Here is a 25,975-nt window from a genome sequence, read left to right on the forward strand (position 1 = left end):
GATTACTGGCTCTTTGCTGCAGCCATCATCTCTGTCAGACTGAACAGGGGGTTCATCTCCATGGGCGGGGGCGGCAGGGAAGGGAAGGGACGGCACCCCAGCTAATGGGGAATCTTCTTCCCACCTAACCAGAGTAGGTATTTGACGTGTTATTCCTCTAAGGTCCCCAGAGCTCTTTCCAGGGCAGGGAGGCGCTCAGTGCAGGCCAATGCTGCAGACCTAAGAGCTCCCCCACACCCTGGGATGCCTCTGATTTGCAAGAAGGGGCTGTTACCACCTTCAGTTTGGGAGCTGCCCTGCACAGCAGCCCCCAGAACCACGCAGATGCAGGTCTTCTCTGAAGGGTAGCTGCCATCCTGCCCTGCAAGCTCAGCACTGGGGATAAGCCAGAGACCTGGCACAGAAACTGAACCCACAGCCTTTGAGCCTAGAGACAAACCAAGCCAGAGAGATGCACCAACGCAATCCAGCACAGATCAGCCCAGACCCAGGTGCTACCTAGAGCTGCCCCAACAGACCTGGCATTTAATTCCAGCTTGGCTGCAAGCGCAGGCTTCAGGATCGCAGTACAGGCGGCAGTCACAGCCGCATTCCTCTCGTGACAGGCGGATGGCGCGCAGTTCCTGCTTCTCCTCAGCATCGATGCGGTGAACCCCGGAGGCCCGGAGCAGGGCTCGGCGCCGCTTGGTGGGCAGCGGCTGCAGAAAGAAATAGTCGTCCACTTCCACATTCTCCACGTCAATGTCGTCGTCTGACACATCCTCCAGGGTCAGGCCGTCCGCCTCCTCCGACTCCACTGTGCCATTCTTCGTCAGCTGGGGAGACACGGGCAGAGTTAGTCCTTGGCTTGGGCCCTGGGCACAAGGCCTGGCGCTCTACCCCAGCATATGCCTGGTGAGACACCCGCTAGCATTACCTCTTGGAGAAGCGATCTGCCAGGAAAGGGGAGACTCAGTTGGGACCACGCACCTAGGGACCTTCAACAGCAGCAGCAGATGCTGAGAAAGATTTTTCCTCCCAATTTCCCCCTGCATAGCATCATCTGACCCAGTCACCTACTGCCTCATCCCCACCCACGCAGAGGCCTCTTGTACCGCTGGGCCTGCACCCCCCCTCCCCTTCGCCCCAAGGTCATTACAGCCAAAATGCCATTTCACTCAGCTGTCCAACACAACTGGAGCAGGAGGCAGGGGACTCAGCCCTCCACATGACATCAGCTTCACAGGGGGATCTGAGCGACCAGTCAGCATGAACAAACAAGCTGCCGCGCGCAAGTGGATTCTCCACCAGGCCCCAGGTTTTCCCCTCCTCAGCTCCTTGCTAGGCCAGGCCAGCTTTCAACCCTTCAGCTTATGATAGCCTGCAGGGCACCATCTGTGCTGACCCACTGGAGATGTGCTGGGGAAGGAATTTGTACTCAGGTCAGAGGAGACGGGCTGCCCTTCCCCACCCTCTGCAAGTGGGGAGATAAAAGGAGGCTGCCGTGTCTTAAAATATCTGGCCCCTCAGGAGAGGAACAGAGTGGAGCAGCAGCAGCACCCCCATGGGCAAGATGCAGCATACATGGCATCGTCTGTTGGAGAGCAGGCAAGTGAAGTCTCTCCCAGCTTGCTGTGGTTGAAAAGCAGCTAAGGTGCCACGACCTGGCACTCGGGATCCTAAAGGAATATCAACGTGAGTGGCTTCAGCAGGGCAACTGACTTACAGATAAGGCTCCTGGACTGCCGCGGGCCCCACCCACACACCAGGCCTGTCCCCCAGAGCAGCTGAAGAAAACCTGAACCCTCTGCCCCCAATCCTCTTCCATTACAGAAATGAAGGACGCTCCCTGATCGGGCCGACAGGAATACAGAGCCGAGCAGCAGCTTCTCTTTCATTCCTTCTGCTCCCCAAACCCTTGGAAACCGACAATACAGTGTGTTCTTACAGCCGGGGCTTTTTTCCTCCCCATTTATATTTTAAATGCAAAGAATCAGAGTTCCTAATGTAGGCATGATGGAGAAGCTGCTGCTGGAATACATGACAATACACTAGAGGCTGCTGCTTTCATCAGACAAGCCACAGGTTTGCGGAGGCAGAAGGAAAATTCCTGAGAGAGACATGATGCAATAACTCCAGCTTAATAATGCTCATTTCAGGAGCCATGGAAGTCAGAGCAACTCCACCTTCATTCTCCGCAATCCAGGAGGTTCCCTGCAACAGACGGCAATTCTATAGCCCTGCTTGCCACTGGGGAAGTGCTGACATTGCCCCTTGCCCACTGATGGCTCATGCCAGGCCCCCAGGATCACAGTCCTTTTTCCTGGGACAGCAGCTGCATTGGGGCAAGGGACAGGGGTCTGGTTCAAGTCCCGTGGCAGTAAGTCCACTTGCTTCTTGCTCGTGACTGCATTGGCTGCAGGTGCTTTGCAGACCCCAACTCACCATTTGCCCTGTCTCTCTGCACCTGTTTATCTGCCCCACATAAGCCACCCTGCAGCCACATGCCCCAGTAAGGGAAAGCCCTAGTTTGAGGCGTGCACTTTAAAGGCTGGATGGATATGTGACCGTTTGCCAAGCAGGTTGCCATGGCAGCAAGAGGCTGATTTGAAAGGCTAGCTTTGCAGACAGACACGTCCATTCAGTAAGGGAAGTCCAGTCTCTAGGCAAATCCTCCTTCCCCCAGGGCACAGGCCAGGTACCCATCCATTGGGGATAGCATGCCCCACTGATCAAGTCTCCTTTGTGCCTCATCTCTAGAAGCTGGATGGAAATTGGGCAAATTTTCAGAAAACCTAGTGCCAGGCTGAGTGAGGACATTTAGCTCCAGCCAGGATCTTGTCTCTTAGCATGCCAGGCTGCAGCCGCACCACTGGTAGAACTCTGCCAGGCCGCAGGCCATGCCCCATCACAGATTTGTTCACTCTGGTCAATACCCACAACAGAGAAAAGTAGATGACTTGAGACAAAAAATTACCTCTGGCTGCTCCTTAAGAAGCTCAGTCATCATCCCCGTCCCCGCATCTCGCTCTTCCCAACTTGGGTCCCAATCCCTCCAGAACTGGCTGTCACAGATCCACCCCCCACCGGGCAGTTGCATTCCAAGAAGGGGTGAATAGCAACGTCCGATCTGCCTTCTCTATGCCAATAGCAACGGAACAACGCAGGATCAAGCATGGTCTGGAGAAGGGCAACCAGGCGCCTCTATCCGCCCGCTCTCAGAACGTGAGGACAAGAGACAAGTGATGGCGGAAGACAGCATACTTTAAAATGAGGTCGAAATAAATCCTGTTCACACCACACGCAGCTGGTGGATCTCCCTTCCAATCAGATGCCATTGACACCATGAGCTCAAATTGGATTAAAAAAGGAGTGCACATTTACAGTGACAGGAATATCCGGAGTTATAAGAGTAAGTACTAAAAGATCTCTGGCAGGAATCTAAGCCCTCCTACTTCAGGATTTAAGTCAAGCCCTCATGCTACCGGGGTGGGGGGCGGGTTAGGAAGACACTTCCTCTGGGGGCTACTTATCACATGCCTGCCCAGCTGCTGGGTTTCAGGCACCATCCGTCAAAGCAGCTGCTATTGGCCAGACAGAGGATCCTGGACTGAGGATTCTCACAGCAGTCACTGAGTTCTTAGGCGCCTTTACCCCTCCCACTCCCCCCCCTTTGTCAGTGATACCTTCATTTTCTTGGCATGGAGTTTCTCCTCCTTGAGGTGCTCCCGGAGGATCTCCCGATGATTCACCTCCTGCTCCTGGGCGAACTCGCACAGCGTGTACCTGCGGACGGAGTTGTGGCGCTGGGCCATGCCCAGGGAGCTGCCCCCTTGGCTGGGCACACTGGTGAAGCCCTGGCGCCTGGCGAAATAGTACACGGTCACCTGGTCGAAACGCACATTCTTCCTGCGCAGCTGCTTCTGCCTCTTCAAGATGGATGTGGCTGAGAGCAGAGAGAAGGAAGCGTCAGACACAGGGCGAGCGCATGGGATTCTGGATGGACCCTACTCATGCCACGACCACCCCCAGCTCTTCCATGACACAGCAGACGCATGAACCCTTGCGGGTTTGCTCTGAGTTGCTGATGCACAGGCCCCTGAAAAGGCTGATTAGAGGTACAAGGACGGGAGGGAGAGGGATAAGTGGGATGTCTGCGTCCATCAGGACTGGCTGCCAACTTCCAGAGCAGGCCATACCCTGGACCTCACGGAGGAGGAATTCATGCGTGGAAATGCCTTACCCTCCCCTAGGGCTTTGCAAGAGGACCCTATTTGGGGAGTGGGGGAAGGGAGGCCAGTCCCAGGGATACTGACCCTCTCTCTGGCTGTAAATGTCTGATAGGGTTAGAGGGAGCGTGTCAAGGGGAAAAATCACATTTCCATTTGAAGATTTCTGGCAAGTAAGCCCTAAAATTCCTTTTACTGGAAACACTCATTCACTCTTGCTCATATTTATCAGTTTATTTACTTCATCCATAGTCAGAACCACCAGGCTTTTTTTTTTTTTGACAGCACGCCCCTCTTCTCTGACACTGCAAGGGGTTTACCACTGGGAACAGCAAGGCTGAAACTGAAGAGAGGGGAGAGCCAAGGCCAAACAGGCTTGATGGCTTGGCTTTTGGGCCCCTCCAGGAGATCTTTCCAAATGGGGGGAAACAGAAAAATCCCTTCCAAATTTCTTTAAAAATCAATTTTTTTTAATAATAATTCAGGGCAAGCGAATTTCTAATCCAAACTATTTTTTTTTAAAGTTAGTGTTAAAATAAGCTAAATTGATAGTGATTTCTTTAAAGGGATGGTAAATTTGGGGTTAATGGGGAATTATGAATGTCTACTTCCTCCGATCCTTCCCGACCACCAGTGGGTAATTGACAATACTCCTAGCATTATCACTTTCCTCTGGAGCACTAAGCAGGGATCATCTTTTAGGGTCAGGTTGGTAAGCTTCCATGCTGAATGTTAAAGCATCCCTAGAGAGTCTCAGGGAAGAGAGTTAGCTGCACAAGGAAATTAAAAAAAGCATCTCAACTGTGCTCTTGGTTGGAGACAGTTGGTCACGCAATCCATGCTTCCCCCCACACCATTTGTTAGCATCCATGCAGTCCAATTTCAGGCAAGGTCATCTATCTGAGCCAAGTGTGAGAAGATGAAAGGGCAGAGACCAGATCTGTCCAGACAGAACCCATTTGACTATTTTTCAGCCCACAAAGCATGGACACCAGCATTCCCCTGGGTGTGATTTGCACTTGTCTCACGCTGGTGAGACCAAACTGTGTGACGTGAAACGAGCCATATGCTGGGTCCACCCGTGAGGTCAGACAAACAAAACGCCACAGAGCGGCTCTGCAGAAACACCCCCCAGACTACCAGCTCAGCCACTCACGTATGAAACCCATGGTGCTTGGCGGGTTGAGGCTATCGCAGCTGTCGGCGCTGTCGCTGTTGGAGATCTCATCGTCCGAGTTGGAGATGGGCGAACCCACATCCACATCTTCGAACTTCCTCTTGAGGCTGCTGCTGGCGATTGCATCCATTTGTCTCTGGCTCGCATGGAGAGCCAAAGAGCATAAAAAAGGAGAGGTCAGCTGCAAGAACTCCAACACCAGCCCCAGGGCTATCGCAGAGGCTCAGCGGGTACCTGGGGATAAACAGGGAGCATAGGGGAGAGAAAGTCAGCAATCCACCAGCACCAAGCCACGCTTCTGTCTGCATTACTACAGCCCTGAGCTTACACTGATGCATCTATAGGCTGTTGTACAGCAGGCCCCATATCTCCACAGCATGCACGGCTGCCAAACGCCTTCTTGGAAAGGGGGTACTGGGCTGAGTTCCTAGCAGTTGCTCTTCCAAGTTGGGGCATCGAGACCCCCAAAACTTGCTGTTACAAGCCCCAGTAACAGCACACTGTTTGAGAAGCAGCAGTAGCAAACCCTTAGTGCTACAGTGATGTTTATGCATTAAATTATTAGCCTTTTCTATTGCCTTGGGTGTTGGCTTAAGAGAACTCTCTGTGCCAGGACTCCAGCAAACTCTGCTGCCCACAGGGACCATTTGGGCCATCGACACACCACTTGTTCTTGGCCTGAGAGGGAGGACTACACTAAAGCTCATACAGAGTTGTCATAACAGAACCGTGGGAGGGTTGAATGCCTCCTTTGCTACAGACTTGCCAAGACAGAAGTCCTGCATGGAGTTTAAGTTATTTACACTTTTAGATGCCAGCTGGGTTTTCTATTCCTCAACATGTTACATGTCAGACACGTGGTCCCATACACTCAGCTGAGTGGGAGAAAAGTCTGTTCCTGCTTTATGTGTAGCATATGAAGATATGATGAGGAAAAACGCATGCCCACAAACCACCAAAGGAAGCTGGACCGGAAGCCTAAATCAAACAGGTTCCATACTTAGAATCAGCTGGACCTAAGCCACTGGGGTGATGGAATGTAACTGGTGGCCAAATTAGCACAGAGGAACCATATCAAGAAGGGTTCAGAAGAGACTTCGACATATTGTAGCACTAACCCACCCATCACTGGATCACTTGATGATTACCAGTTCTGTTCATTCCCTCTGAAGCACCTGGCATTGGCCACTGTCGGAAGACAGGATACTGAGCTAGATGGACCATTGGTCCGATCCAATATGGCCACTCTTATGTTCTTAACTTTAGGACTACTCAGTTTCTGCATTGACTGTCACAGAGAGAAGGGACCTGTCACCTAGCTTTTACATAATAGTGACTAATATGTTAGACTGTGAACAATGTTTACCACATATGGAGAAATACAAGCTATAAAGACTTCAAAGTATTCCACAAAAGAGGTAACCGGATCAACAAACCCTGCCCAGGTATTCTTCCTATTCTTATCTAACCATCTCTGTCTATTCTGCTCTGTAACTATGGGAGAATCTCACTCTTAAAACAAGGCCTAGGGGAAGACTGTAAGCATGAAGCTAACACAAAAATGGAGCGTTACATGAGTCCCACAGTAGAAAGAAAGACATATGGCAAAGGCTTAGAACTAGATAAGTTCACGGAGGATAGGTTCATCAATGGCCATTAGCTAGGATGAATAGGAATGGTGTCCTTAGCCTCTGTTTGCCAGAAATTGGGAATGGGCAACCGGGAATGGATCACTTGATGATTATCTGTTCTGTTCATTCCCTCTGGGGCACTTGGCATTGGTCACTGTCGAAAAACAGGATACTGGGCTAGATGGACCTTTGGTCTGACCCAGTATGGCGGTTCTTATGTTCATATGGCACATGTTTAGCTGAATATCAAGCCCATAGATAAGAGCCCGTAGCCTCCACAAATACAACAGAGCCCCTATTTTACTAAATAATTGGGGATTGAGGAGTTCATGGAATTGGACATCTCAAAATTACAATAGGTTTAGTGCATAAGTTGCCATCTGGTGCACTGCATTGTTTTCTTCTTGTCCTTCAAACCACTGCACAGCAATTTCCAATGCACTGAAGGCACTGGGATGTGAAGGGATGTCAACTTGTTCTTCACTGACGTCCCTTTCATTATGTGATTTTTCCCCCCATTGGGAAAAATGGTTCATATAACTGGTTGTATATAAGATTGGCGTTCAAAAAAAAAAAATAGATAAACCGTGATTCTACTATACCCAAGAACACAATTCCCAGCACACATCATGAGCTATGTAATAACTTACTGCAATTGGAGTGACTCTTCTCATGATGTACATGTAAGAAAGTCACACCTATATATAAGTTTAGATCAGTTGTCAAACCTATTTAAACTGGTACAAATCCCTGCATAGACCCTCTTATTTCAGTTTAAGAGTGAGCGACTTATATTGGTTTAGTTTAAGCCAATTCCTAATTGACATAACCTAATGAAAATAAGTCTGGCTGAAATCAAAATACAAGAGTCCGCACAGCCATTTGTGCCAGTTTAACTACACTGGTTTAAAATCACCCCCTTTAAGGTAAAACACATTCAATTCTCTCATGTAGACAAGGCCTTAGTTTAGAAGTGGCATCACAGGAAGCCGGGGGCTCCTATACACAAAAGCAGCCATGATTATATCAAGTTCTCGTTTTAGGATCCAGTGCTCTCATGAGAAGACCAGTGTAACAGGTCACAGGTTTATACTGTATTTGCTATTAACACTAGGACTAGAGTTGAACACAGAAAAAATTAGAACCAGCTGCTATCAGCAGCATTGTTCTCAGCTTCAGCGCGGTCTTCCTAGCTGATTTCCACACTAAAAGCAGAGCTGGGGACTGTTCTAGGAACAAATCACTAACTAGTCCTGCCTATAATAGAGTGCGGCCTAAACTAATTCCAGTCAGATCAGCTGCTCTGTCCAAATCCTAGGAGTTGAAAGATGTTGAGCCTACAGGAGGCTGTATTTCTTCTGCTCCAAAAAAAGGTTCATGCATGTTTCCCCCCTCATCTTCCCACCAGCATGCCCTAACAGGAGGGCACAGGACCCAGGCTATGCGAAGCCTGGAAAGGCCACACACCCAGCCTCGTTAACAAACCGGGCACTTCAGAAACTCAGTGGGGAGAAGATACTGACTCAAAGTGGGTAGTTCTCTCCTCATCCCCACTTCAAGCAGAGAGACATTCATTATAAAGCAGTGCTCACTTGCCAAGTCAAGATACAGCAGAGCAGTGTGAAACAGGCATCCTTTCTCTTGTGCCTGATGTTTAGAGGCATGGGTCACCAAGATACAGATGATTTGGACCAGAATGACTTTGATCTGTGCCCTTCTTCAGAGGCAGATGAATACAGAATACCCCGGGGAAACCTGGGGCAGCAGACAGTCTCCTCAGAGCTAGATAGGAGAGACAGTCTTTATGCTTTTTAAAAAGGCATCTTTGCCAGGGCCAAGAGAGAGAGACCCAGACATACAGACCTTTGTCTTCAGAGGTGCGGTCTGATGGGGAAGTGGTCTGACGGGCAGGAGAATGTGATAAGGCCAGCCAAATGCTGAGATCTCCTCCTCAGAGAGTCAGGCTGGAGTTTATAGGAAGTGCCATTCAAACCATAACACAACTGTATCAGAACAAGCCAAGGAGAGTGATCTTACCCTTTATACCTTGCCCAGACCATTGCACATGTTCAGGATAGTTTTTAAACTAATTTCTCCGAGATCAGGGTTGGGATCCTGAGCCCAACACCCACCCACCCAGCCTTCCCCTCCCCTCAGTCTTCTCTGCACTTGTCTATTCCCTTCAACAAGCTAGCAACTGTTCCCATGACAACAAGTCGAACAAATGGGTTTGAAAAACATGTCAGCTGACTGCAGGAGAGGCAAGAGGCTTCTGACTGCAGGATGGAGCTTCCTGGGGGAATCAAACGAGTCCACGCTCAATTCCTTCAAACAAAATGGGGAGCAGCCCCACCCCTTAGCCTCCAGCTTTGGACTCTTCCCTGCACTGAACGGTTAAAAGCGCATGGATTTGCTCCAGGGTTCTGGGGGCCTCCAACCTCTTCAAAAATCAAGAGGAAATGAGACTGCTCCCCCGCCCCAAAAACAAGCGGAGTAAAAACCTGCGATTCTCATACAGCTGACACAGCAGAAAAGGAGAAGCTATGAAGTCAATGAGCACTTTGCAAATATCAAATTACTCCCAGGAGGCTGAGCAGTAGCATCCTCAGGTTTGCCTATAAGCAGAGTTACACCAGTTGAAGAGGTGGGATGTTAAACTGATTTAGTTAACCCAGCGCCGAAGGCTGCTGGGATGCTCTTATTTGATTTAAACCAGCTTATTTCATTTTAGCTGAAACTGATTAGGAACTGGTTTAAGCTAAACTGAAATAAGCCCTTCTTCAACCAAAACTCAGTGTCTACACAAGGGTTTGCACTGATTTAACTGGACTGAGGTCCAGATGCTTCCAAGGGACTACTGAACCCCTCCAAATTGCTGCTGCTGCCGCCAAAGGCATCCTGCTCACCTGTTTGACCAGAATATCACCTCTCCCCTTGGAGATGCTCCACCCATTCCCCTTTGCACTGCGCATCCCCTTCACATGGTCAGCCTTTGCCTCCAAAGCTCTGCATCTCAAAGCTCCTGCCTACATCTGACCTGATCTTCTTTCACATTCCCACCTCCCTTTGCAATGCTAACGATGCCTGCCTCAGTACCCCCCTCGTCATCTTCTCACCAACACAGGAAATTTCTTCCATCCCCTTCAAGCCACCTCCATCTCAGTCAGGTCCCTCCCAAAAATCTTACTCCTGCCATATTGCCTATTGAGATACAATTTATATGGATTACGAGAATTTCCAGTGTTATCTTACTTAATGACAACAAAAATGTTGGAAGGGATATTAAGTATCATGCTTCAGGGCTTGAGCCAATCTCTATTAGAGGTCATGTGGAGTGTGTGAGGGGGAGCAAATTATCCCACATCTGGCGGTATTTATGCCTGCCTCTGAAAATTACGGCACTGGCCACTGCTGGCAGACAGAACACCAAGCTAGATGGACCTTGGGTGTGATCAAATTTGGTAAATTATTTTTCATCTTCTTTATTACAGTAGTGCTTAAGAAGCAACTAAGAACAGGGGCCCCACCGTGCTAGGCACTGCACAGAGTAGTAGACAGTCCCTGCCAAGGATCTCACAGTCTAAATAGACAAGACAGAAATGAGGTGGGGGAAGGGGTAGAACAACACAGCAGACTGAACAATGGGATGGCACCAAACAGCATGTTAGTGCCACAGTTTTTTTTTTTGGGGGGGGGGGGTAAATGGAAAGGAAAGTGAATGAAGAAGGGACATTGAAAGGAAGGGAAATGAGAGGAACAGGGCAAGGAGAAGATAGTAAGAGGCAATGACACTGATGCGTGGAGGACAGAGACAGCTGGAGCAAAGAGACACATTGGCAAAGGGCAGAGGAAGTCAAGTCAAAACCATAAGGTGGAGTTTGAAGAAGGGGGACACCACCACCCCCAAGAAACAAGCTCCCTTCAACAGTAAAATCCATCACCAACCTCATTGCGATACTGAGGTGTTTCCAGAAGAAATGTCTGGCTAATGGGGCTCTGGCAATCATATTCCCACCCGAAGTTGCAGAAGAGGGTTCAGAAACACGATGCTACTGCATACAGGGAAACTGACCCATCCCCTTTTACAGTTTCTAGCAGAGCTGTCAACAGATAGGCATCTGCCCCCTAGGACATCATGCATGTGTATGTAATGGGCATCCAGAACCATACTGGGGAAGTTGAAGCTCTTCAGATTTGACACCTTGGATCGAGATCTTACAAAGGGGCCGTAAGAACTGCCAACTTCATTCTCAAACTTCGTGCCCCGGTATCATCATCATGGGACAAGACAAGACAACAGCGGAAGCAGATCAAGCTCCCTTCCTCACCATCAACTAGCAGAAACTGTACTCAGGGCCCAATGGCATCTCTCCTCCTTTTCCACTCTGGCTTTGACTCATCACCCACAGAAGGCGAGAGACACTGAAAAATATTTCATGGGTGGCAGGGAGGAAAAGAAAGAAAAGAAGCTCCTGGTAACAAGTGCTAAAAGAGACAGAGTCTTTTTTTTGCAGCACATGGCCCTGTTCACGTCTGGCGCTAGCATGTTACCTCGGCTGAGTATTAAGTGACCTGATTTCTCCTTAGGGGAGAAAGGAAAGCAAACGGCCAAGAATTTAACTAACAAACTCCACTGAATCTCCGGATTCCAGTGCACCTCTGAATTAGCCTCCCTCAGCAACACATTAGTGTAGGTGGAGCTTGCCTCCTCCGGCATACAGCCTGACAGAAGTCAGTCACTTGGGTTCTCATCCTAATGAGTTTCTCCACTGAGGGGTTAAGAGGTCAACAGCAGCATCCTGTCTGCTACTCCCTGGTACGCCATTGTTTGCAGTCCTGCTGGTTTACTCAGAAGCCCATGCACAGTGGAGAGGATTAACCTACAACTCATTCTCCAAGACTCGCCTTACAGGGCCTTTAAAAAATAATAATAATAAAAAAAAGGAATAATATAGCAAACCACATGTGATATGCCCTGGACCCTTCTGCAGCACCAGACCCTGGCAGAAACAGAAGGGGGCTCTAAGGCTGTCCCCTAAAAAGGAGACCCACGGTTCAATGGTGGGTTAGATCACCTGCTTCTCATTACAGGAAGGAATTTCAAGTATTTTCTGAATAGCCCCGTGGTGCTGGGAACAAAGTGTTGATGGGAAAGGCAGAAGAGAGCAGCAGGCGCTGAACAGTGAAAGACTCCTTACAAAGGGGCCAGCAGAACCAAAGTAGATTCTTTGTGTGTGGGGGGGGTGGTGGTGGTGGTGGTAAATGTCTTTGGAGGGGGAGCAAAGATGAATTTGAGGAGGGTGCCAGGGAGGATGAGAGAGCAGTGAGAGAATTCCAGCTAATCCTGGAACACTAGCCAATCATCCTACCCAGATAAGCTTGTTCTTCATCAGCTCAATTCCTTTCCCCGTACGCAGGGGAGGGCAGCTGTCCCTGCCCAGCATGCACATCCTTTCTGCAGGACAGAGGAAAAAGCCAGTTTCATTCATTCACTGCATCAAACTACGTGAATTTACAGAAAATGCACTTGTAAAAAACATTTGAGACACACCGCGGCAGGTCGCACAGAGACCTCTGGAGCCTTTGAGCCCAAGAGACACGCACCTGCTAATCTCTCTACAGGGAATGGGCACACAGGCAGGGCTGGCAGGTACCGTATGCCAAAACCTGGCACCAGGGAAACATTTAAGAAACTTTCCCATAGCATCTTTCTATTAGGAGACACTCCAGTTCCACATTCACTAGGGCTATTCAGTGGGATTAGGATTTTGGTATGTTATCAGAGCAGGACAAGTGCTACTTCCAGCAGAAGCAAGAAGGGACAATTCATACCCCAAAAGTGACTGCTTTTAAAATATAAAATGTCATCTCAGGTAACAACTTTCAAGACAAACGGCTTTAAGAGTTGGATACAGTTAAAGCTGCAATGGTGAAGGCCCTTATGACAAGAGTGGTGAGCTTGCGTGAAAGCGCAGAGCAGTCGGGAAAGCACAGGAAGACCAAGGCCTACAAGGTCAGCTGGAGCAAATCCATGCAGAGTTTTCAGAGGGAGAAAATAAAGAGTGCCAGTGGAAGGCAAGATCGGAGGCGGGGGTGAGAATGGTCCCGTTTCGCACTGGAGAGAAGGTAGATGCAGAATGCTGCAGAGCAGGGACTTTGGGGGACCAAAGACAATGCCCTTGATGTAGTTAAGACACTCAGGACAAGATGGTGAGCACAGATAGATAGATTAAAAGGCATGGGGTCCATAAACTTTGGGGTGGAGGGGAGGATAGGAGGTATGCGCAGAGAGATAGGAGAAGGAAAGCTTAGTGCCAGCACACCAAGATTTTTGAGCATGGCCTGCTCTTTGGGTGGTGAATTCAACATGAGAGAAGAATTCTATCACTGAAGGTGGCAACTGGCAAGGGAACTCCACTACGAAAAGCCAGCCAAGGACAAACGTTTCCATACTGTGTTCCATGGCTGGTCACACCATATCAACTCTTCTTGTTTCCATTTAATAAATGGCATACAAAGAAGCCGAAAACATTAAGTCTTCGATGTCAGCAATTGCTGTGGTTGCCTCAGGGTAGTTAGCATGAACAGAAGGGGAGATGGAGGTCCGCGTGATAAGGAATGCAAGGACAGGGATGCCTCCAAGGTAGCCTCTGCATTAACATGTGGTCCATACCAGGAAGAAGTTTGAGGCTAACATGCCCAAAGGCTGCACACAACTTCTCATGGCATCTCTTTTGTCCCAGGTCTTCAAGAAAGCTAATGGCTACCAGTTCAAAGCTAGTTAGTACTGGGCTGATTAATAAGCAGAAGATCCATGAGGCCCTATCAGTAACACATTGTAGCTGGAGACCCTAGTTACTTGTTCATAATCCATTATAAATTTAGCACCCATTACCAGACTCCAGCTTTCAGTCACAATTAGAAATCCTTCCGTCAACGGATCACCATTGGAGGCAGAAAGCTGTCAAAGAATGCTTAGATCATTCACAAGGACTTCCTGTGGGCAAAAGCAGTACAGAAAATACCGAATGCACTCCCACCAAGCAATGTCTGAGGAGGAATATATGACAGCAAGTCCCAATCCATCCATTCTCACTGATCTCAGGTCCACATGCCAGAAAAATCCCCAGGAAAGCGGGTGAGTGAATTCTTTTAGATGCAACACTAGCCACATAAAAAGGCATCACTATTGTTCCTTAAGGCCATTGGCTGGGACCAAATACCAGAATGAATACCAAATACCAGAATGAACTTGGGAGCGCTTTCTCCTTTAATGAGGAAAAGCAGCTTCATGTCCATAGTCCTCCCTGCTTCCTTCATCTCCCATGTTCACATGAGAAACTATTCTTCCTGTAACCAAAATGGAGTAGTTCTGTAGGGACCTGGGTATAGCTGACACCCAGGACCATAACAAAGGCACATCCATAACAAAGGGTTGAGAGCTTCTAATCTACTTGAGATACAATTACAGACTGGTTTCCTACTTGCTTAGGGGTCTGTCTCCATGGGGAAATTGACCAAAATAGCTCCTGCAGAAGAAGCTACTCTGGAATAGTGCCCCTTGTGGGAACAATATACCAGAATAAAAATAACTATTTCAGGACAATGCTTCATCTTTGGAAGCACAGTGATTACTTCAGAATAAAGTTTTCTGTTCTGGAATAAAAATGTGTGTCCACATGGGGAGCAATAGCTTATTCTGCAATAGCTATTCTGGTGAATTTCCCTATGTAGGCAAGCTGTAAGACTCTCTAAACCTTCATTATAAGGCAGACACTGAACCTCGTTTTGCCTGAGTCAAGACTTCCACAGAGTAATCTCATTCATACCACATGTAGTGGAAATGAAGGCTCCAAACCTTCAAGCCCCTGGGGTGACTCAAGGGAAACTCTTTACAACCCCAAGCCTTTTGGGTACCTCTGCTCGCTATTTCCTCATCAGATAGATTTCCAATCTTTTATTTGGTCCTCTCCCCCACACACTGGCTGTAGGAATAGCCTTAGCCAGATCCCTCAAGTCTGCTACTCATTGGTATCTGGCTACTCACTATAGTGCCACTTCCTAATTCAGAAAAAAAGTTTACTATTTCTTCCCTTCCCTCAGTCCAGAGTTTCAGCTGAGGGACTGTTTAAGCTTCAGATTCTGGGGGTTGCCCCATGCTCAACTGCCTGGAAAGCTTATACTGTATCAGCATCTCTTTCTTTCTTAAAAAAAACAAACAAAACAAAAAAACAAAACCAAAAACACAGCAGCTTAATTTTTGAAAACCTTTTTGCTTAGGGCAGATTTTCACCCTGCAGAATGCAGTGGCTGGCCTGGTCATGTTTACACGTAGAGCAGCTGTGGGAATACAAAAAGAAAAGGAGTACTTGTGGCACCTTAGAGACTAACCAATTTATTTGAGCATGAGCTTTCGTGAGCTACAGTTCACTTCATTGGATGCATACCATGGAAACTGCAGCAGACTTTATATATACACAGAGAATATGAACCAATACCTCCTCCCACCCCACTGTCCTGCTGGTAATAGCTTATCTAAAGTGATCATCAGGTGGGCCATTTCCAGCACAAATCCAGGTTTTCTCACCCTCCACCCCCCCACACAAATTCACTCTCCTGCTGGTGATAGCCCATCCAAAGTGACAACTCTTTACACAATGTGCATGATAATCAAGTTGGGCCATTTCCTGCACAAATCCAGGTTCTCTCACCCCCTCACCCCCCTCCCAAAAACCACACACACAAACTCACTATCCTGCTGGTAATAGCTCATCCAAAGTGACCATTCTCCCTACAATGTGCATGATAATCAAGGTGGGCCATTTCCAGCACAAATCCAGGTTTTCTCACATCCCCCCCACCCCCATACACACACAAACTCACTCTCCTGCTGGTAATAGCTCATCCAAACTGACCACTTTTTGCGAATACAGACTAACACGGCTGTTACTCTGAAACCTGTGGGAATACAAGACACTGATCACACCAACATGGCAACTTTGGGTCTTTTTAATTTTTTGTCTTTAAATAAGCAGCTTGTAAAGGATAAAAGGCAAAAGTCAAATCTGTTCTCGCATGACTCCTAGAATAGATCTTTGCTGTAGGCCACGAGTGTCAAACACCCAGTCCACCTGCTGCATTTATGTCAGCTGCATGAGGTAGTCAGGATCTTTAGCTTTAAAACTAAAAAAAGGCAGTTTCTAGCCCACGTCTAAGAAGAAAACCTTTGAAACAAGATCCGAGTGTACCCAAATCTTGCATTGCCTTTCAGAGTCTACGGGCATCCGAAAGAGAGGTTACTTACAGGTAAGTGGAGGTTCTTCAAGATGTGTGGTCCCTAGTATTCCAAACGCGGGTGCACATTCACACCATGTGCCAGAAGGTTTTCTTAGCAATGCCCGTTGACCTGCACACACATTGTGCATCCCTTCGTGCTCGCAGCAGAGAGTAGAATTAGCCTTGTGGGTCGGCGCCTCTCCAGTGACTCTCTTACTGCTGAGTAGTCCAGTCCGCAGTAGAGGGGATGCAGGGCGAGTATTGGAATACAAATAGGACCACACATCTCGCAGAACCTCCAGTTACAGGTAAGCAACCTCCTCTTCTTCGACCGAGGGTCCCTATATGCATTCCAAATGTGGGTGAGTAGTGAGCAGTGATCATTGTGGAGGTGGGTGTGAGGATACAAGAGGAAGTGCAGTCTGTACTATGGCATGGCCCACTGCAGCATCCACAGCTGCCCCTGGGGCGGTGGCATTGTGGGATGTGAATGTGTGTATGGAGTGCCATGTTGCTGCACAACAGATGCCTTGCCACGAGATGTCCGCTAAGCAGGGCGAAGTGTGCCTTGCCACGAGATGTCCGCTAAGCAGGGCGAAGTGTCTGCTTGTGCTCGCATAGAGCGTGCTGTAACTCTATCAGGTTGCAGTATGTTGAATAGCATGTGGCATTCACGGATGCACCTAGAGACCTATTTGGAGATTTTGTTGGGAAGAGAGAGCCTGGCCCTTGGACTGGTCAGCGATGGCTACAAACAGATTCATTGATGCACGAAAGGCACGGGTTCTATGGAGGTAGAATGCCAATGCACAGCGGACGTTGTGGGAGTGCAGGGAGTTGTGTAGTTTAGGACAGAAGACAGGGAGGTGGACGCACTGACGGAGGTGAAATTCTGACACCACCTTTGGGAAGAACTTAGGGAGGAGCCATAAGCCCACCAGGTAAGGGAGGCCAGAACCGTGTGGGGGACAACAACCCCAGCTTCCAAATGGTCCTTCTGGGGTCTGTAGAGGAGCCACAGTTGGAGGCAACGCATACGTAGAAGTGTGTGTGGTGTCACGGAGGTATAGGCTGCCACATGTCCAAGGAGGGAGAGAACGGTGGACCATGGTGTGCGGGCTGTGGCAGAGGCCCGCAATCATAGCTGTCCGCGTTGCAAAGAGGTCCTCCAGAGTGAAGACTCGTGCTGCGACGGAGTCGATCTGACTTCTCCTCGTTAATGCAAATACCCAGAGATGTGAGGAGAGCACAAAGGGCAAGGATGGCAGAGTTGAGTTCTTGTCAGGACAGCATGACAAAGGAGCTAGTCGTTTAGGTAGGGATACACCGAATAGCCAAGGCAGCGCATTTGTGCTGCTACTACGGCAAAGACTTTGGTGATGACTCATGGAGCAGTCTCTATGATGAGGAAGAGGACTCAGAATTGGTAATGGTGGTGGCCCACGCAGAAGCAGAGAAATTTCCGGTGGGTCAGGTGACTGCCAACATGGAAGTAGGCATCTTTCACATTGATAACCGCAAACCAGGCCCCAGACATTGGGATAATCAATGTCAGCATCACCATATGGAATTTGGATTTCCTGATAAAGGCATTGAGTGCTCAAAGATCTATAATGGGGTGCTACCCTCCACCCTTCTTCGGGATGAGGAAGTACAGTGAGAAGCAGAGTGTCTGCTTCTTGTGGGAGGATGCGCTGAAGGGATGGGTTCCCAGGGGAAGTCCTGGGTGGAGAATGATGAGGGGGAAATAATAAGAATTCTATGGAGTATCCACGATGGATGATCTCCAGTACCCAACTGTCCATGTGAGCTTGCCCCAATTGTGGGCAAATAGGGGAAGATGGCCCGCAATGACAATAGGGGGTACCACAGGAGATATTGGGGGAGCTTTGCAGTTCTCGACCTGCATGTCAAAACTGCTGTTTCAACTGCTGCTGGGTTGGGTCAAGCAGGTGGTTGTGGTGGACTGTTGGTATCAGAGGGCTGTGATATAGCAACGGGACATGCTTCTCCAGTGGCAGCAAAGGTTCATCTGCCGGAGAGGGAAGTACCGTGGCAAGTGGGGGTCCAGAGAGGAGCGGAGAAAGTAGGTATAGAGGAGCAGCTCCTCCATCAAGAGCAGAGGCTCCAACTGCCCAGGAGAGCATGGTGTCCCCCTGGACATGGCAGAGGGCCCAGACAGCATCAGTGGTGCTGCTTGATCCGATAAGCCTAGAAGCACTGGCATGATGGACAGTGTGCATGCTGGTGAGGGTGCCGGCGGGGGTATCGAGACAGTTGTCGGTACGACCAGATCCCACTTGCGCTTTGCCTTGCTCTCAATGTGGTGCAGCTTGGAAGCTGGTCCAGCCAGATCCACATGCAACCTCTCACCTGACCTGGCGGGGTTCGGGGAGGAACCGCTGGGCAATCCAGGACGGGGATCTGCTCTTATGCCCGTGTCCATGCTTTTTACCCTCATGGCAGGCTTGCCCATCACCTTCAGTACCAATGGATCCAGAGCTTGGAAGGTGCTCAGAAGGTACTCACCAGCTGTGATGGTCTCTGTACCGGTGGTTCTGCGGGTCCCAGATCTGAGTGCGCCCTGGGATGCATGGGTTCTTCCATTAATTTCCAGAGGCTAAGCTCTCGAGCCTCCCATATTCAAGGTGCAAAGGACTTACAAACAGCACAGCGGGCTGTGATATAAGCCTTGCCAAGGCAGTAGAGGCAACTCTGGTGCTTGTCGCTCACAGAAAATGAGCATGGGCAAGAGGCACGGTTCTTAAAGCCCGTTTCCCCAAACGGGGAGAAAACCTACACTATCTAAGAAGAACTCTAAACCACTAAAACAGCTATGTACAACTATATACAGGAAACAGAAAGCAGATCACTCTCTTAGCAAGCTAAGACTCCGGCCATACGGTGGTAAGAGGGAACTGAAGAGGCGTCGACCAGTACGGCCTATTATACCCTCGGCTGTGAGCATGAGGGGACACTGGGGGGTGGGAGGGGGTGTGTCAATGGACACTGCTAAGAAAACCACCTGATTCCGGTGTATTGTGCACATGGGCACCCATGTTTGGAATACATATAGGGACCAATCACTTGAAGAAGAAATAATGATTCAGAGAAGTGTGAACTCCCTGCCCTGCAGTGGTCTCACAGGAGTGTTAACTAGGCCAGTGCTGACAGCACTTTATTTCATTACTGGTCATTTTAGCAGATGGATGGGGAAGGGGGAAGAAATGATGAGTTCCCTGAAGAGGATGAGAAGAAGAGAAAGGAAGAGGAAGAAAAGAGAAATTGCAGGGATCTTAAGGGGAGCACAGTCTCCCACAGGGTGATGCTCTCTATGATAATAAGGTACTGAACAATAAAATGACAACTAAACTTTTAGTTCCATATTGTTGTGCATACTGCCATTGACATCAGTGGCAGCCCCATTGTGGCTCAAGGACAACACACAGGCCTCAATGTTTAGTCTGGTATACAGACCATAATTAGATGTGGGATTCATCCCTATCCACAGAATGAACTCCACACTCCTGCTCTAGGTGGTACAGGGCACCTTTAAGAATGGATCATGCTCAATCAGGTCAGTCCAGAAATTCAGAAAGGCCCCATTTTATGCTGTGAAGTGTTAAACTCCAATTTTCTTCAGTCAAGGCAGCTTTAAGACATGAGGAATAGTCAATAAGAACAGGAACTAGCCTGCGCTTTCACATTTACTTGAGAGAAGCAAGGCTGCTCCCAGCAGCTATTTTAAGGGGGAGGATTTTTTTTTTTTTTTTAAAACAAATGGGTGAGGGAGGCTCACATTCCTCCAAGTTGAAGCCTCCAGAGAAAGGGGTTCACACCCCTCTGCTGTGGGCTAATCTCACCCAAGATCTCAGACTACGATCTCACTTGTTACCAATTATGCAGCAGGAATAACATTGCCCAGAATGACACGGCACCATCACTGCAGAGCAACACACCCCACTGATGTAAGGTGATGTCAGAGACAGAACAGTGAAACATGCTGAGGGTCTGGGAAAGAGCCGTAAATACCTACTACTCGACATCTAGAGACCTCCACAAACACCAGGGAAAGCCACAAAGCAACACCTACACTAGAGCAGCCCTTACTACAGCTGCTCTCACTGGCCAGGTGTCAGTAGATGCATTAGATATAAAACGAACAATTCTATACCTGTGCCAGCATGCAGAGTAGTCGATATTCTAAACTGTTTCAGAATAAATGTAAAGTAGCTTGCTTCGGCGAATGCCAGACAAGTGTGTGTGGTCTACACATCTCCAGCACACCAGGGAGTCTAGATTATACAACACTCCAAGGCACAATACCGAACACAACAAACACCATGAAATGATTATAATGCCAGAGAAGAAATAGCAACCACAAAGAATCTAACCCGATGTCGACCATTCCTCCTAAAGGCAAGTGAAGCACCCCACCCCTTTTACAAGGGCATGCATCCTAATAAGAAGCCTGTGGAATGTATTTGATATACACATGGTAAAGGGATTTGCATTGGGTTTGATTGAGGGAACTGCTTCATGAAGTACAATCATCAACTTCTATTTCACTAGCTAGGGCTAGAACAGTGTGTTTGGTAACCATTTCAACTGGGGGAGGCGAGGAGGAATAAAGCATGAAAAGCTCTGCGCAGGTTCCAGAAGTTGAGAGTATCAAACTAGAGGCTGGCAACAAGAATGTGAATAACCAGTAAGGTTCCCATCACCATCTGATTGGATGCATATCCATGAGTTTCACCTCTGAAGTGTAGTGAGAGCAGAGAGAACCCAGTCAAGACCTCAAATAGCTTCTATATAGCTGACTAGGGCAGTGTCATCAAAAACCCATGTCAGCAAGCCACAGAATATAGGTTAATTACACACCAGATTAGAGACTTGCCACTGTGATGGGACAACCCCTAAGAAAATGCACAAAGTGACAGCTTCTTGGTAAATGTCAAGAGTTCAGCAGTTATTGCCCAGGCTGTTTACAAACCAGTAAGGATTTCCCACTGGGTTCAGCTATCATCCTTTGTCAGCCATTCAGATTTGTGGCTATTTTATTTCACACACAATGCTCTAACTCTAGTAGGGCTGACATGCCAGAGATCAGGGCTCAGTCTGTCTGTTCATTAAAACAACAGGTGAGCCACAAGATTCACATCAGATCATGGAAGATACAGACCCTCCATTCTCCACCAGTGGTAGCAATGGTGAAAGTTATAGCATACTCAAGAGACATGTTTATTTATATTCACCACTGTATCAAAATGACAGTGGTAGAAATACCTGTCCCACATCTACACTACAGCTTATATGGTTGCTACCACCAGAGGTAAACATAGCCTGAATTTTCCTAGTGTAGATGCACCCTAAAATACTATCTTTCACAAACGCTACAGCTAGACAAACCTTTTAAAGCTCTTACCGAACCTCCTCTGCACAGCTAAGCTCATCTGCAAAAAGTGCAACCCCAATACATGCTGATGCTCATAGAGGCCCGTTTAATATCAGAATCAGGCCTTTAAGGCTTGATCAGCCCCAAGTCACCAATGGTGACTTGATGGGCATCAAGGTCATGTTCCAAAGACTTTGATGATATTAGGGTTACTGCTGGATAACATGATAGGGAAATCCATACTCATCCATGACCTTCTTTCCAGCCAAGCTTCAAACAGGACAGGCGTAAGGTCACAGAGTCAGAAACTGCGCTAGCTCTGCTTGGCTTTACTGATGTTTTCCTCACCTGGTTTAAAAGGGAAAGATTTCACACTCAGACAGAGGTGGAAAGAGTAGCGTGAAGCTGAGGGGGCAGCTCGCCCCTGATAATGTCAGTAAGAAGGAAAGAGGGGGCACATGGAGGTTACCATGGCTCTGCAAGACTCCAGCGGGGCCAGCTCTATCCCCTCTGTGACCTTAACTCCTACTATAAATGGGGGTGGGGGAGGGGAGCATGCTATGCCACACTGACCCCTTGGCCTGGATGCCTGTGAGGAAACATGCTTTCCAGCACCTCCTACAAGAGAATGGGTCCATCACATCACCAAGAGCCCGTTGTGGGATGCTTTAATACCTCCAACCTCCTTCCCTGAGGGGGGAAAGTCACAACCTTCCATCCATCCTGCCCCTCCCCCCTATATCCCCCCCCCCACAATGTCTCTAGTAAGGCTGGGCCAGGGAATGCTCCACAATAACCCCTACAGCTCATCGCTCCCAGCTCCCAACTCAAGCAGCATAACCCAAATGTCCTCCCCGCCCCAAAAGCCCCCCACTGCAACCCTCAGCACAACACCCCATCCAAGGAGAGGCGCTGCCTCACCTGCCCCTCCAGATACGTTCCCCACAGCCCCACATTTCCCCTCCAGTGGTAATCCCATAAGACAGCCCCCCCCCCATGAACATTCAGCGGTGAAGGGGATGGTCTACCTGCCCCCCTCCCATCCCAGGCAGAGGGGACGCCCCCCATTATGCAGCCCCCATACCAACACCCAAGGGAGCAGGGTTACCCCACCTATCCTCCAACACTATTCGACCACCCCACCCGAGGGGGAGCGGATGCCCTTTCTGCCCCCCCCAATACGCCTCCCCACCCACGTGGAAAATGCCCCAATCCCGCCCAGGAGATGTGAGGAGACCCCCCCAGGAGACTGAGGGGAGGAGACCCCCCATATTCGCCCCCCCCGGAGACGTGAGGGAAAGAGCCCCCCCAGGAGATGTGAGAACCCCCCCCAATGAGACTGAGGGAAAGAGCCCCCCAATATTCACCCCCCAATGAGACTGAGGGAAAGAGCCCCCCAATATTCGCCCCTCCCCCCCGCCGGAGACGTGAGGGAAAGAGCCCCCCCCAGAGATGTGAGAACCCCCCCCATGAGACTGAGGGAAAGAGCCCCCCAATATTCGCCCCCCTAATGAGACTGAGGGAAAGAGCCCCCCAATATTCGCCCCTCCCCCCCGCCGGAGACGTGAGGGAAAGAGCCCCCCCAGAGATGTGAGAACCCCCCCCCATGAGACTGAGGGAAAGAGCCCCCCTATATTCGCCCCCCTAATGAGACTGAGGGAAAGAGCCCCCCAATATTCGCCCCTCCCCCCCGCCGGAGACGTGAGGGCAAGAGCCTCCATGCTCCACCCGCCCCCAGTAGGAGTCAAGGGGGCCCCCAGTCGCCTCCCCCCACCCCCCGGGCGGGAAGCGGCGACTGCCCCCGCGTCACTCACCGGCTGCGGGTCCCTCCCCGCCGCTCCCTCCTCCCCGCCGCGCGGGCCGGGGCTGCAGGGCGAGGCCCGGGCTCCCGGGCGGTTCCGCGCCACGGGGAGCGGGGGGGAGGGTCCGGCCGGGCGGAGCGGGGCGGAGGCGGCTCGGCGCTCTCGGGCTCTAACCGGACACACCCGCCCCGGCTCGGCTCGGCGATAACAATGGGGCTGCCGGCGCAGCGCCTCCCCTTATATAGCCCGGAGCACGTGACCTTCTCCCCCGCCCGCGCAGCCTGGGCAACGGAGTCCTGAGGGCCCTGCTCGCGCAATGGCCGCTGGGAAATGGAGTCCGGAAGGAGGAGCTTGCGAGGAGGTGTAGGCCAATGCTTAGCCCTCAAGCAAGGGGGATAAGCCTGGGAGACAGAAGGCTTCCCAGCTGTAAGGGAAAATCAGGTTGCCCAGCTGGCCAGTGAGGAGCTTGGGGGAAGAGATGCCTTTTGTAAAAGAGCCACCGCTGCTTTTTGCCTTCTGCTAGTGGAGCCCTGAGAGGAACAGGGTCAGGCTTTTCTCCAGTTGCTCCACAGCTAGGAGCTTTGGGTTGTTTTGTTTGTTTAAAAAGCAAAAGCGAGACGCATAAGCTTTTCTAAAAGTAAACGGTCACATTCATAACACACACACAGCTGCAGTTTTAACATCACATAGTGTGAAAGTTTGCAACACAGAGCAGGTCCTAGGGAGGACTAAGGTGAAGCTTTTGCTATTCCACACATTTAAAGTATCAAAAGGGCAGGCAACAAGGGAGGAATTTGGGCAAAAACTAACCCACCAAATATACACTACCTCTGCTGCCCCCCCCCCCACTACCTGCTTTGTGTCCTTGAGTACTCATCTTCTGCATCACACAGCTCTTTGTTTGCCTGCAGAAAGAGCTTGCACGGACAGCTGCTAGGAATAAGGCTGGTGTGGTCTCCAGCACTGCAAAATGAATTCCCTTTATTGCAAAGGTTTTTAGCTTTGCTTTAATATTATTACTCACCCTTCAATTACAAAGAGTACAAATGTTGAGTAATGTAATATCCTGGATCACCACTGGATGGAGTATGTGCAATAAAGATGCATTTAGCAGAAGGGTCCTTGGAGCCTCTGTGCATTTTCAGTCATTGAGGTCTCCAGGATGGAAACGATTTTCTCATGTACAGCAATCGCCAAGCCTTACAGATCATTAAACATAATCTTTACAGTTTAAACCCCAAGGCAATTATGAACCAGTTACAAAAAGAAAGAAGAATTGAGAAACAACAGCTGGATTAGCCAGATCTAAGGAAGAGAAAGTTTGAAATTTCAAACAGTAACTCCACAAAACTTTTAAGCATAAACCTCATAGTGATGATGGAATCAGTCCACCCATTGAAGAGTTCTAACAAGACCAGCAAAAATCAACTTAGAAAGATAGATAAGAGGACTCCCAGTTAACAAATCCCCAGATCGGCACTTACACTAAGATAAGCCACCACCATATGTTATCAACAGAACTCCAGGTTGGATTGTTAGTAAGGGTAGTAATGGGATAAGTGCAATGTCCGCAGTGAAGAAGCCCAACTGCTGAGCTCTGGGTGTAAACAGCTCCAGATGGAAGAAATAAGGTGGCCAGAAGTGGAATTACAGAGGAGTCTAGACAAGAGATTAGAAAGGCCAGAACCAGCAGGAACAGGCAAAACCACCTTATTTTAGAAATAGTGAGCAGCTGCAGCCTGATGTAGGGGGTCAAAGGGCAACTGAGTCAAAAAGCAGTTGGAAAATCCAAGCCCCAGACTAGCTAAAAATCAAGCAAGAAGCAGTTTATAGAGTACAGAAAGCTTTCCAACAGATTTCAATTCTCATGTTAAATTCAGTTTCTTTTCAATCCACAGCTTTATATGGGGCAAGTTTCAATTACTGGCCGTTCACTTAACATCTACTGTATTCTGTCCCCAGGGATCCTGTTTCCAGCTCTGCTTGTTAAGTACACTACTAATGCTTGCTCTGAAAAGGGCAGGCAGAAAGACAACATGCAGCACTGTTTTCCATCCAGTAGGAATCGGTCTGAAAGGTGCTGTATGAAAACTTTTCACAATATAAATGTGAAGTGCAATTAGACAGGACCCAGGAGGCAAGCAAGAGCCCAGTTTCAATTAAGGCATTTTCTACACAGCCTGCCACCAGCTTTTTCCACATATTCAATAACTTTGTCACTTACCTCGACCAGCTGATGATGGGAATGGAACTACCAAACAATTGTTGTTCTAAAAATCCAAATTTGGGCATCAATTCAAAGGGAGAGTCTTCGTCTCCATTACATTAGATAATAAGGAAGTCAAGTGATTTCTTTAGTAAAGCTGTTTAGGCAAAGCAGCAGTTGATCAAAAGGATTTCTGTTTCCCCTTTATTTTATCTTTTATTTCCAGTACTGGCCATTAAGTTTCAGGGGGAGGAGAGGTGAACCTCTGGCTGTTCTGCCC

The 25,975-nt window shown here is 49.0% G+C and overlaps 1 protein-coding gene across 1 annotated transcript in view; it reads right to left on the bottom strand.

Moving 5' to 3' along the window:
• The window catches only part of CSRNP2 (cysteine and serine rich nuclear protein 2), a 29,027-nt gene extending 5,350 nt beyond the window's left edge, over positions 1 to 23,677 (bottom strand). The window contains exons 1-4 of the mRNA XM_084609970.1: positions 23,502 to 23,677; positions 5,365 to 5,619; positions 3,666 to 3,925; positions 519 to 815 (exon numbers count right to left, since the gene is read on the bottom strand). Coding sequence (XP_084466096.1) covers positions 519 to 815; positions 3,666 to 3,925; positions 5,365 to 5,515 — 708 coding nt within the window. The 5' untranslated portion in view covers positions 5,516 to 5,619; positions 23,502 to 23,677. The remainder of the gene's footprint in view (positions 1 to 518; positions 816 to 3,665; positions 3,926 to 5,364; positions 5,620 to 23,501) is intronic.
• Between the last annotated feature and the right edge of the window lie 2,298 nt (positions 23,678 to 25,975).

This window comes from Lepidochelys olivacea, assembly GCF_965140295.1.
Source record: "Lepidochelys olivacea isolate rLepOli2 genome assembly, chromosome: 20".
Lineage (NCBI taxonomy): Eukaryota > Metazoa > Chordata > Testudines > Cheloniidae > Lepidochelys > Lepidochelys olivacea.